General features: G+C 27.5%; 2 protein-coding genes across 2 annotated transcripts; one reads left to right on the forward strand and one right to left on the reverse strand.

Annotated features, from left to right (window-relative positions):
* Positions 1 to 1,273: 1,273 nt before the first annotated feature.
* Positions 1,274 to 4,914, forward strand: LOC113785532 (protein ACCELERATED CELL DEATH 6-like). The gene is given in 5 exon segments (XM_073365577.1): positions 1,274 to 1,332; positions 2,679 to 3,020; positions 3,023 to 3,287; positions 3,289 to 3,395; positions 4,230 to 4,914. Coding segments are annotated over 4 exon segments (948 nt in total). The 5' UTR covers positions 1,274 to 1,332; positions 2,679 to 2,689; the 3' UTR covers positions 4,475 to 4,914.
* Positions 4,915 to 6,399: 1,485 nt separating this feature from the next.
* On the reverse strand, positions 6,400 to 13,634 carry LOC101513119 (TMV resistance protein N-like). Its single transcript, XM_073364937.1, is given in 6 exon segments — positions 6,400 to 7,085; positions 7,567 to 8,517; positions 9,357 to 9,638; positions 10,523 to 10,770; positions 10,773 to 11,623; positions 12,973 to 13,634. Coding segments are annotated over 6 exon segments (3,420 nt in total). The 5' UTR covers positions 13,464 to 13,634; the 3' UTR covers positions 6,400 to 6,488.
* Positions 13,635 to 14,588: the final 954 nt, after the last annotated feature.

Below are 14,588 nucleotides of genomic sequence, written 5' to 3' on the forward strand. Positions count from 1 at the left end.
ACAAGAGTTTGTGAAGCATAATTCTAAATATAACTCTAGTAATGGTAAGGGCATCAACAAGAGTTTGTGAAGCATAATTCTAAATATAACTCTAGTAATGGTAAGGGCATCAACAAGAGTTTGTGAAGCATAATTCTAAGTATAACTTTAGTAATGGTAAGGGCATCACTCCATCCGCTTTCCTACTTGAATTATATGTGATATAAATGTTCTTGTGTATTGGTTCTATTTTTGTGTTATCTTCAAAATGAATATTAATAATGGTTGTGTTTGACATGTTCAAATTGTGGAAAATGAATGTTATATTATACGTTGTTATAATGGTTGTGCTTGACATATTGTGGTTATTCAAGGTGATTACTTTGGGTCTAAACTAGGTTGGTTTAAAAAAGGTTGAATGATTTTGGACGTTCTGATTGAGTGATCTATACTGTTACTAACAAAAGTGTCTACATCCATGCATTCATAGTTGTGTGGTGCGTCCATAATTGGTTGGAGCCCACAGATCCTTGCGGGGATGTTGAGCTAGTGGTGTTGCTTGGAAGGACCCACGAAGCTCGAGTTAGTGGTGTTGCTTGGAAGGACCCACGAAAGCCCTTGCGGGGGAGGTGATATTCCGGAATCATGCATTGACATATAGTCTAACAAATAGGATTTGTGCATTTTTGATTTGTATCTTTGGTGCGTTGTGATTTTTAACTGTTAAATGAAATATATGATTTATTTATATTTTTGTTATAACCACTATATATGCATGCATATTTGCTCTGTATTTGTTATTTGGAGATGACCCTTACATTTGACAGGACGTCACATATAGTGTTACTTGAGTGAATAATGTCACGGTCAACCCAATAGGAAAAATGTATGAAGTACAATAACATGCAGTTGGAAGCTCTGAGATACTTCTGTATCGGTGTTAGACTTGTTTGGTGAGTTTTCCACAATTCCAAAGTTTATGACCAACTAGGATTTATGTTTGGGTAGTAAAACATCAATAGTTTTGACTCTAAGAGTTTCTTTTGTTTAAATATTAAATTTACTTTTAGTGATTGTAAATACTCTGATTTATTATTTTTGAGATATAATTAAAATGATTATTAAATGATTTTAAAGTAAATGATTTTAAAGTAAATGAGTACTTTAGATAATCATAAATAAATAAAAATGAATTTGAAATTTTACGTTTAGAATTTCTGTTAGTTAATGTCCCGAAAAAACGGGATGTTACAGAAGATATGGTAAATATGATCAGGGAATTGCAGTGTGCCTAATGTCAAGGGAAATTAAGCACATAATTTGCTGAGAGTTTGAAGCAGTTCAACATTTTTGGTTTGTCTTTAAATTTCAGTCTCTCATAACTATATTTTCTACATTGTTCTTATTTGAATATATATATATTAGGGGTGATTTTTTCACATATTATTTTACACAAATTTTGGACTTTTTATTTCTTTCATCACATATTCTACTATATTTACTCAATAAATGTGACTAAGTTTTGACGGTGTTAAATAAACAATAATAGTGCATATATTCTATATTTTAGACATTCGTGTGATACTTAATTAATCATAAATAAACAATAATAATGCATATACTCTATATTTTAGACATTCGTGTGATCCTTAGTTAATCATGTGTAAAAATATAATTTATTAATTCAATTGAATAAATGGTTTATTCAACTACACGATTAATAATAATTTTTAACGTAATCTAAATGATCATTTTCTCAATTAAATTAACCACATTTTCATACACAGTTAACCACGTGTTGCAGGTGTAAAAAGAACGAATGTCTTTGGAACATTTCCATTATATTGATAGTGAAGGACTATAGTGTAACCTAAGTAAAACATACTCTTAGAGAATAAATTATTTTCAATTTTGAACTAAGTATCTGACAGTAGGTCTTACTAGTCTTATAGTCGATTCAAATGACTGAAAGTTACTAAGTAGACACGATCACAAGACTTGTATCCATTGGTACAGGCGTTTGAATCTGTCTTAATTTTGACGAAGAAAATCTACTTTAATTAAGTGTGGTCGAGATTAGATGCAAGTAATTTTCCTCCAAATTCAAAGATGTGACAGAGGTGGAGTTGAGGTGTTAATATCATCCCGCCTTCGAAAACACTTGATCATCAATAAAAAATTATTACTTATATCTTTAAATATAAGACTCCTTACTTAAATAATATTAAAATTAAGAAAATTAATATTAGTATTAAATGTATTTGACAATTGACATTGTTCAACAAATTTACCCTTTGAGAGACATAATTGGGTTATGTTTGTTGATTATAAAAAAATATAAAATAATTAAGGGTGTATTGTTAAAGAAATAATTTATGTAATTGACAATTAAAATTGAGATTTATATAAACAGGACGATGAAATTTTTTAAAAGAGTCTTATATTTATAGAGAGAGGCAGTATTGTTTTTCTATTTTTTATATACAGGTACTGGCTCCTTTTATCTAATACTTTTTTATACCTTTTAAATTTTAATTTCTTCTCGATATAAATTATTATTTTGAGATTATTTTTAAAACAAAAGTTGATATTTTTTATGTGTGTGTATTTTATTTTGTTATAATAAATAGGTACTTTTATAAATTGTAAGAAAATGTCATTTTATAATAGATATTAAAGTTTTTTTTTTTCTTTACTAGATAACAACAATATGGCGCCTGATCCAGAAAAACAAATATTTTATGATGAACCTGAATCCGACTCTGAAGCAGAACTCTCAGAAATCCTTCCAAACTGTTACGAATTCAATAATCCAATTAATTTGCTTAGTGAAGCATATCATTTGGTATATGGAGGTCCAAAGAGTTTATTAAATTTATCTGATTTAACAAATATTAAGACCCCTATGGAAAATACCGTGCTACATATAGCAACTTGGTACGGAAATGATGAAATAGTGACACTTGTAATTGAACGTGACCCAAAACTTTTGTTCACATTTAACGAAAACAGAGATAGTGCATTACATGTTGCTGCAAGAGGTGACACATCTCAACCGTTAAAAAGCTATTATCATCTTATGCTAATTTTGAACGGCGTGAGATAGCATTGGCATGGTTAAATTACAATAAAAATAGTTCGCTTGAATTAGAAGATTATGACGACGTATCAAATATGGAAGATTTATTAGAATTTGTGAGAAACCAGAATGTTCAAGGAAACAATATGGTACATGAGGTAATGTTATGTGGCAACAAGACAAATATTGGTGGGGATAAGATTTTCGAAATGATTGAATTTTATAAAACTGAATGGGAAAAAAGATGCAGTCGAATTAATATTGGAGAAGTGTCCTAATAATATTAAGCCAAAGGGGTTATCACCTGTTGTAGCAGCAATCATGAAGCATAATCTAGGTACATATGTAATTTGTTGCTTATATTTTTTTATTGGCAAATTTTAATAAATTAATGGTTCAGTTAGTTTTTGAGGTATAAATTTGAGATTTTTTTTTTTCATAACATATTCGATTTTTCTTAATTCACCGCTAATTATCTACGTAGGACTAATTTATTGCTTATATGATATCTTATTTTCTTTATCAAATCATAACCAAGACAAAACTCTTTAATATATCACATATTGAATTAATTATAAGAATTACTCTTGTCAAAAGGAAATTACAATAATTAAGAAATATAATAGTAGTATTTATATTATATTTATTAACAATTATTTGGTATTGATTCTTCAAGTTTATCATTTAGTCTTTACAACAATTAATCTTTACATATTTATAAGTTTATTAAAACAATAACAATGATTTTATGAATATATAAATAGAAAATTTACAAGGCACTGAGATATTATTTTATAGTTGTGGTCTTGCTTAAACCACATGTTTTCATAAATAAAATATTGTATAAATATTTTTGCTATAATTTTACTGTAATTTTGATTTGAACTTTTTAATGTTAGATTTACTCTATATATATATATAGACTTAAAAAAATTTGTATGAAAAGAAATTGAGTATCAAATTTAAATTTATCTAAATTCACAAGGATAATCTTAAATGTGGTTGGTTTACACTTGTAATAGATATTTATTCGACTAAAAATAATATATTAATGTGAAAAGATTTATATTTTATTTCTCTAAGAGTTAATTTTAATTTTATAAATAATTAATTATTATTTGAAGAGTAGCACTCATGAATGACATTGAATAACTATTTATGTTTGAGTCAGAAATTCTAAGGATCTTATTGGAAAAGAAACCAACATGGATCCATTTATCGAACATACATAAAAGGGTTCCACTACATTACGCTGCATCAATAGGTTATCTTGAAGGTGTTGATTTATTACTTGGCATATGTATAAATTGCACTATTCAAAGGGACAAATATGGCTATTTCCCAATTCATCTAGCATCATATGGAAGTAGTAAACAAGTTATTAGAATCTTGTCTAGATCCAACAGAAATGCTTGACACGTTTTATGGCCGTAATATTCTTCACATTGCTGCAGACTATGGAAAACATAAAATGGTACAAAATATATTACAAAGCCAAACTCCTGAACTTCATAAGATGATAAATCAAAAGGATAAAGAAGGAAATACACCTTTGCATTTGGCTGCAAGATCATGTCATCCCACAACTGTTTACTACTTAATTTGGAATGAAAGAGTGGATCTTAATGTTGTTAATCAAAACAATGAAACACCTCTTGATATGGTTATTGCACTTAATGAAGGTGATTCATCATTTTTGAAACAGGCAAGTAGTTCTATCTTCTCACAAACTCACACAAAATAAATTATAAATGGTTATTATCATATATACTATATCCTAATTTCACTAAAAAATGTTGTATATTAATCAATTTAGAGATCCAAATTAAATATTAAAATTAAAGTTGTGAATGTTAACTTTTTTTCTATCTAATATCTAAATGTATGACAAATTCGTTTAGCAACCATTTAAATTGATCTCTAATCATTAGTTACATTGCATTTTTTTGTGTTTTTTTATAAACAAAATTGTTTTTGGTCTTTAAATGGATGACAATATAATGATTTTTTTTAGTGTATCTTATGAGTGTTCTTATGCATAAAAATAGATTTTTACATTTTATTTGTTTGAGGGATATGAAATGACCATCCTAATGGTTCGATTGAGATAACACGAAAAATAAATAAAAATTTTAAGTTAGATTTCATCATTTTTAAAATGAAGTAAAAGTTCTTAAGTCTTATATTATATTTTTTAATCAATATTTTATGATTAGATGATTCAATTTGTTGAATACTTGAATCCATCAATCTATCGGTTGATTCGACTTTGATCAGTTTTAAATCAATATTAGAACATCATAATTCAAATGAATTCTTTTTTATAAGAAAAAAAATTAAAAAGTGTTAATGTTTATTCATTCATAATCATTTGATTCAATTATAGTTTAACTAATTGAACTTATTGAACCATAACTTGAAGATCTTATAGTTCAACTAATTTATGTCTTCTTTTGTAACAATGTTTGCAGCATCTTACATGGATAGCACTAAAATCAGCAGGTGCAAAACAAAGTGATAGAATACGTAAGAGAAATAAAAAGATCGAAATAAAACAAAAACAGAGTAAAAAAATAACAAAAGCATCTAAAAGATCAAAAACCTAAAAGAAAACCTCACAGTGATTATTGAATTCCAACACTATACACAGTTGTTAGTGAATTAAGTTGGTTGGCCAACGTGTTTTTGGTTATGACTTTGATTTTTATTGTGGTTATGATTTTGTTGTTTGTGTTGCTTTTCCTTCCATCACCATCGACCAACAAGTTCATGAGATACATTTCTCACTACCCTTATCTTCTTTTAGCATCACTTACTAAATATAAAACTAAAACTGATTATGGTGTTAAATCCTTTGTGGTAGTGTAACTTAATCTTTTGCATTCTGGCTACGTGGGAATTCATTTGTTCATTGTATAAAATAAGCTCCACTTAATTTAATTATATGTATGTTTCCCTATTTTTGCAAGTGTGTGAGATATGTATGTAACTCTTGTGACCAATAAATGTCAATCAATCCTAAAAGAAGATTCTAAATTAAATACATGGACGTTTAGCGCAAATGATTGGTTGTACAGAGTGTGCGTGAGTATTGTAATCTGTTAAGTATCATGTTAGATTTTTTATGATATAAAGACGAGAAATTAAATTTTGTTATACAATTTTTTTTTCCAATTATTCTAAATTTTAATGTGTCATTTTTTCTTTCTTTTTTCTAAACAATTTAATATAAGTGCAGAAATAGAATTTAATAGAAAGCTTTTTTTAACGAGTGATTCAATACAAAGATAACAAATAGTAATAAAAGAAAGAGATTTTGTTTTTCCAAAAACATGAGCCAGTGATATAAATAGTAATAGCTTTTAGTATATATAAATAGAAAGAGACAAATGTAAATATTGTTAGATCGGACTGAATTTGAATATGTGACCTAATGGAGTACAATTTTTGGTTGATCTCTATGATTCTTAGTATGTGAGACCATTTGAGTAATATTCTCCTTACATATTACACGGCACCCACATTTGGTTATTGATGCTTTCCAATGTTTTGAAAGGTTATCCATATAAAATATCAATTGAAGTTGGTCTTTACCTCCACTTAGATAGTGTTGAATATATATATGTTCACCAGTCAAGAATATAATATGGATGTTGGGGTCATTGAATTCATATACTAAGTGTCCATACTTTGATGCTATTGGATAATTTTGATCAGCTTCTCTATTAGGATCTTTACATACCCAATAGTAAGTGCACTCTTCCACAATGCTTGTGGAATTTGGCTTCACATCATGAGATGAGGATGAATTAGATATTGGTTCTAAAATTAGGCACACTGCAATTCCCCACCATTCACTTGATTGACAGTAATCAGGTACATTCACTATTATTGATGTAATTGAGTCACAACCCAACTTGTCATATGGATGCTGTGATGAATTTATAAAATTGCATTCTTGATTGTCAAACCATGATGGGATTTCACTCCCTGGTATGATGTACCAAAGTTCTGGCCAACATTCCATCTGTTACAATGAAAAATGTGTATTGAATATATTCAATTAACAAAATAAGAAAAATTAGCTTTTATTAGGGATCTAGAGTCACTGCCATGAATCTCTCAACTATTAATTTGATAAAATTACACATTCACTAAATTAGTTTTGAATTATCTATGTCATTGATCAAGGTAATGTGTTAATAGTCTGACTCTTTTGTAATTAATGAAAGTCAAATCTAATACCTAGAGGATGAGTATTACTGTTTTTTCACTCTCACTACCAATTGAATTAATAGTTGAATTGGTGGTGGAAGTGAACGAACAGTAATACTAAAATATGACATTTGGTAAATTTAAGAGGATTTACAACTAAAATATGACATTATCATGTCAGCTTTAAAATACAACTAAAATATGAGTCGTTTGATTTTCATCTAACGACTAATATTTGCGATTTTATGACTACAAAGAATTCAATTTAAAGAGAGATCTTTTAAGAGACGTACCTGGTCTAAACGAAGATGTGACTCAAAGATCTTCCATAGCCTTTGAGGGTCCAAATTTAAGGGATTCAATTGAGTAGAGTTGGTTGCATAAAATGATTGTACATTTTGTGGAAGCACAGGCAAAGACTCAAGTCTTGGACAATCTGTAAATGACAATTTCTGCATCATAGAAAGATCACTAATGCAGTATGCAGGTGGGTTAACAAAATAGTTCCCACTTAAATCCAATTCCTGCAAAAACTTTAAGGAACCAAGATTATGAATTGATTCATCATTAAGGTTACAATAATTTAAATTCAAGGATGTCAAGGCTAATAAGCTTGAGAGAGGTGGCAATATCAACTCCTTTGGATTTTGCTGTCTCCTAAACTTTGATATCCTTAAAAGCATATTCCCTGAATTATTTGCTAGTTGTTTCCTTCCACCATAAGAAAGCTCTTTAAGATTTTCTAGATGAATTTTAGATAAAGAAATATCTCTTATAGCAGTTCCTCTCAAATCAAGCTCCTCCAAATACTCATTTTCATTCATACTATGAGGGAGTTTGGAAAATTTTGTGCAACCAGAAATGTAGAGTTTTTTTAGTGACTTCAAATTGTGAATGGAGTTTGGTAGGCTAAGTAGATTTTCACAATCTTCCAAATTGAGAAGTGATAAACATTTCATATTGCTTCCAAACTCAGGGAGCTTTTTAACTTTTGAGCAGCCTGAAAGAATCAACTCCTTTAGAGAATCCATTTCAAATTTTGTTGGAAGGGTTTTGAGATTTTTGCAGCCTTTCATGTACAAGACAACAAGCTTCTTGTGTTGTCCAACAGATTTGTGAACCTCAACAAGGTTTGTACAACCAATAAGAAGCATGCTTTCAAGACATGGAGCTCCAGAAACTATAGGAGTTTCAACTAGATTTTTGGAAAAGCTCAGATCAATAAACTTCAGCTTTGCAAAAAACTGACCAATAACAACAAAAAATTGATGAGAAAATAAAAATATTAATTATCTCTGTAATACTTTATGCTAGTATTAGATTAAGTAACTAAAAATCTTAACTAAGTAACTAAAATCTTAAGCAAAAATAGATTAATAAAAATTAATGTATTTAATATAAATTTTGAATTAAATACATCAATATGTAAGTTCAAAGCAGTACAATTTATGAAGTGGATGAATATATCTAAAATCTTAGAGAGCTCCACCCTTATGAAGTGAAGGTACTTGGAAATATGAGATTATTAATACACACTAAATGTTGAATGCATGAATGAGAGTATGTCATCTCCTATAAATAGATAAAAAAAAAATTGAAGAGTTGAAGTATCTTTAAAGTTGGACGATCATGAGAAAAATTACAAAATTATCATTTTTGGGATTAGGAGGGTATGGGTATTTATTTTAGATGGATGAGATGTGAGTATCAATTATTTCTTGTAACTTTTAAAGTGGGAAAGTAGTGATAACCATATTTGATTGAGTTATATTAGTGTAATTTTATTACTCCATTCAAAATACAAATAAAAATAAGTAAAAAAAGTAATGTATTTAGTCTAAATTATAAATTAAATATGTTAACTTTTTTTAATTAATTTTTTCTTATATTTTAAAAGATAGAAAATATTTAAAACGATAAATATATTTTGTTGACATATTTAGTGAATGTGTAGGTAAGAGATATTCAACCGTGTAAATTTTTATGTGTTTATTTTTATGTTGTGCTAGTAACTATACATACTTGAGTTTCACTCCAAATCATTAAGTGTGTGAGTTAATTTATTGCTAGTAACCGTACATACTTGAGTTTCACTCCAAATCTTTTTGAGTTTGCTATGATGCATCCTCAACTCTACAATTTCATCTAGCTGGACACCATCTGGCAAAGCTTCCAAAGGATATTCCATCCATTGTAGAAATTTCATTGACCTGCATAGATATTTGAGGCCACGTGGAAGCTGTACATTATGATTTATGATAAGAAATTTAAGATTACACATTCTTGAGAAGGCTTCAGGATCCCACTTTGCTTCGTATGACTTTGGCAAAGAATTGATTACTATGCCCTGAATTGATTCAGATGTCTAGCAAAAGATAAAATATAGGAGAAACATAAATAGTTTCATCAAAAATAGTAAAATTTAGATAAACTTAAAACCACAATTAAAAAAGAATATATTTGGATGTTATTTCACATAAATAGTTATTTCACAATTTGGATATGTTTTAGAGAATTTTTCAAAAAAAAAATAAGTTGTTTTATGTTTGTATTTCAAAGTTAAAATTATTATTTTTTAAAAAAATCAGCTATAAAAAATTATTTTTATAGGTTAAATATATTTTTAGTTTTTATGAAATTTCAACATTTTAATTTTAGTCTTAATAAAATTAAAATCTAATTTTTAGATCTATAAAATTGTCATTCATGTAATTTTAGTCCCTACTAATAAACTAATATATATTTATGAATGAATTTTTACAAACATGTTTACAATATTATAAAGAGTATCTCTACAAAAAGTGAGTTCCAAATTTAATTTCTATGCTCATATTTTTGTTACTTTTACTTTGCGTTTTATGGAGGAACTTTGTATAAATATTTTAAATATGCTAGTAAAAAATAATTCAAAAATTTTTAAGTTGAAAAACATTTAAACATGTTTATTTTTTAGTAAATATTAAATCTATTTGTTAAATAATTTTATAAGACTAAAAAAATTATCTTTTGCTCCATAGACTAAAAATGTTGAAATTTTATAGAAACTAAATATATATTTGACCCTTTTTTTGAGAAGCTACTAAAAAAATCAGTTTTTAATTTTTTTTTTTCAAATTTTTTTTAACTATATTCAAAAGTGACTATTTTATGAAAAAATTTATAACAAAAACACATTATACAACAATACAGATTTGAATTATGTAATGAAATTTTTCTACGCACTCTCTACAATAATATAACAATCATTACCTTGTTATTATAGTTTAGTACTTCCTCAATGTCCTTTAGAGACCATAGCCTAGTGCGCTTTGTAGGATCAATTAGACATTCTTGAAGAACAATTTCTCTTCCTGTTTCTTGAAGCAAGTCATGCATTTCCAAACGGAATCCATCATAACTTGCCAATGATTTTTCAATGAGAAGTTCAATTCCAATGAGTGGATAACGATCGCATATTTGTAGTATTTGTGTACAAATCTCTTTTACCCACCCTTTAAACAAGCAACATCAAGAAACAATGTTTTGTAAGAATGAGGTAAACCATTGTAACTTATTCTAAGTGATTTCTTCACAATTTCATTTGGTGGTACTTGTTGTATCATATCCACAACTTCTTTCCATTGAGATTCACTTCTTCCACAAAGAAATGAACCCAATAGATTAAGTGCCAAAGGAAGACCACAAGCATATTGGACAACAACCTTTGACAACTCCAAATATTGTTCATGAGGTTGATCTCTTTTAAAAGCTTTTTGACTCAATAGTTGAAGTGATTCATCCAAATTCAAAACATCAATTTTATAATAACTTTGTTCTATAATTCCATGTGATGTTAATACATGTTTGTCTCTTGTTGTTACTATCACCCTACTTCCAAAACCAAACCAAAATCTATCAACCAAACTCTCTAGTTGTCTTATGTCATCAACATCATCAACAACAAGGAGAACTTTCTTGTTGGACAAAAGGTTTCTTATTGTGTTTTTTCCTTCATCCAAGTTTCCAATTTCTAACCCTTTTATATTTAAACTAGAAAGAAGCTTTCTTTGTAAGGAAAGTACACCATCTATGTCTTGAGAAATCTCTCTCACATTTTCAAGGAAGCAACTTATATCAAACTCACTTTTCATTTTCTTGAACACAACTCTAGCTAGAGTTGTCTTTCCAATCCCTCCCATACCCCATATTCCTACCAACTGAATCTCATTCTTCAATTCCATTCTCAAAATTTTTTCCATTTTTTCAACTCTCGACTCAATCCCAACTAACCCTTCATCGTAAGAAGGCATTTTGGGACGTAGTTTTGTCCATACTGATTCAACAATACTATCGATCAGCTCTGTTTCATCCCTAAAATTACAAGACATAATCATGTGAGATATATGTTTTGAAGGGATATTTGTGAGGAGAATTTCTAAAAATATATTTAGAATTCTCTAATAGCTATGTTAATGTAGTAAAATTAAATAATTTAACATGTATCACTTGGTCAAATAGTTGTAATGTTTGGGTTTAATCCATCTAATAGTTATTGAACCAATGTATTTCATAAGTTATGAAAGAATAGTTGTTTTCTTTCATCAATTGGTACGAGTTTTTTTATAATTAGAGATACTTTAGAGGCACAAAGGATAAGATACAATTTTCAAGTTATATGAATCAAATTTTTATCAAAAATATTTCTGAGTCATTTTTTTTCTCTAGTGCGGGTGAATAAATTAAAGAATTGTATTCTATGAACTATCATTAATCGATAGGCTTGATGTGAATGTGCAATTCAATTAAATGATTCTAAAGTATTTTGAATGGGATTCGACCATTAACATGTTTGCATTCAATATATATACATTGGTGGGAACGAATTGAATCTAAAATTTAGTGTGATATACACGTTTTGGAATTTATTTATGCAACTCTCATTATCATCAATTTTATTATCTTCTTGTTCAAGATTTACAATATAACCCTAACAAAAAATTCAACATTATTATTATCACACTTTCATATTGCACACTGCATCACGTGTGATATTTTGATTCCATAGGAATTATCACATTTAAAATAAATCAGTTAAGTAAATTGAATTTAAAATTTGGTTTAATCATTTTTAAAAAAAAAAATTATACTCAACTAATTTTTTTTCTTGAAAATTTTTATAAATTTGTTTTTCTAAAAAAATATCAAAAAAGAATATCTAGTAATTTTTCTCATAAAAAAAGAATACCGAAGTTTTTTTTCAAAAAATAATTAACTTTTTTCTCAAAAAAATATTCACAACTATTTTTCTTGGAAAACTTTTTGTCAAAACAATTTTTCTAATTTTTTTAAAAAAATTCACTGAATAACAAATTTGAAATCAATTATAACTAAAAATTTATTCAAAATATTAAACTAATATACATTTATAAACTAGTTTGAAACTGAATCAGAACTGACTGATTCGAAAATTAACTAATCCTTATAATTCAACTCATCTAAATTTTACTTAATTATAAAAAAATAAGATTAAAAGTATCACTTAAATAAAAACTTTTTAAACTAAAGAATAAAAATAATTAAAAACCTTTTTTAGAAATTAAAAAATTAAACAAAAATCAAAATTTAGAAATTTTATGACAACACAAACTTAACTTAGTTAGCTCTTAAGTTAATATAGAAGACAAAGTTACAATCGATGGCAAATTAAAAAATAAAAGTACCGATTGTTGGAGTCCCAGCCAGGTATGGTAGCAACTTCTTTACAAGAATCCCTCCATTTTTGCACCTTCTCTACATCATATCTCCTTGCATGTTTTCGAAAAGCCACCTCAAAACTATCTCTTTGATGAAGAACATCATGAGGACTAACACCATAGAACACTGGAAAAACCTCTATTCCCAACACTCTTTTGGATTCAAGTATTTTTTGGAGCTCATCCAAACACCAAGTAGAAGAAGCATAGTTTTTGGAGAGAACAATAATTGCACCAAGAGACTGTTCAATTGCTTTGAATAGTTCAAAACCAATCACATCTCCTTTCTCTAGTTGTTTGTCATCTCTAAATGTTATAATTCCCTTTCTAATTAAAGCAGCGTATATGTAATCTGTGAAATCAAAACGTGTGTCTTCTCCTCTAAAACTCAAGAAAACGTGGTATATCCATCGGGTGGATGGACTAAAAGAAATTGAGCAAATTTCTTCGACCAACATTTTTGTTTTAATAAGTAAAATAGAATTATTAAGAGTATAATTAAAGAATACTCTAACCTGTTTACAATAACGTCTACCTGCAGTATATGTATAGTAGAGAAAATATTAAAGAGGCAAATTATATAACGTTCTTGTAAATGTTGTAAAGCTGGAAAATCAGACAAAATACAATACGACAAACCCAGACGGCTCATTGATATGCGCGTTCTTCATATTATATAATAGTTGTACATTTTCTCCACGATACGTCTTTATATATTATTTGTCTCATCAAAAATATATGTTTTTATGTCTCACATTAAGGCACAGGTTTGGTATAGTCAATAATTTAGCTATAAATTTGTTGAATTAAAAAAATGTGTTTTGTAAAAAGTTTTTTTCATAAATTTATAATTTATTATGAGACGTTATTTTAAATAGCGTTTGAATTTATAAATTTTTATATTTTCTTTATATTTATAATTTCATTAATTTATTTTTATTATTTTTTATATATAAAACATAATCTTCTAACTAAATTAATTTATTGTTCACACATTATCTTTAGTATCTTCTTTCAGTGTTATTACTTTTGTTTTTTTTTTTTAAGTGGTATTATTACTTCTACATATAACACACTCATTCTTTCAATTCTTACCAAAAAAATTCACAGCAAAAAATTTAACTTTCATGTATTTCAAAAATCTTTATCACATAACACAATATTGAAAAAGATATGCATGAATAAAGCTTAACTCAATATTTTTAATCCCTTCTCAAAATAATTCATAAAATATTTGATCTTATTCATCTGACAAGAAATTCATAAAGTTAAATTTACTATTTGTAGCAAATTGTAAACCATAAAATGAATTGTTTTTTACAATTATTACGTATACGCATGAGGTTTGTTAAACTTTTAGAGAACTCTTCAAAATTATGTTTATATTGTAATAAAAAATAAATAAAAAATAAAGTAACCAATGTACAAAAAAAATATGAATTCCATGCTTTTTTTTATTGCAGAGCTTTGTTACATTTTTTAGATTTTCTACCACAAAAAGCATAAATAAGATAAATATAGTAAAATAAAGAAAGAGGTAAATATGAGAGACGTACGAGGTGAATTGGGCAATTATATTGGGA

This window comes from Cicer arietinum, chromosome 2, assembly GCF_000331145.2.
Source record: "Cicer arietinum cultivar CDC Frontier isolate Library 1 chromosome 2, Cicar.CDCFrontier_v2.0, whole genome shotgun sequence".
NCBI lineage: Eukaryota > Viridiplantae > Streptophyta > Magnoliopsida > Fabales > Fabaceae > Cicer > Cicer arietinum.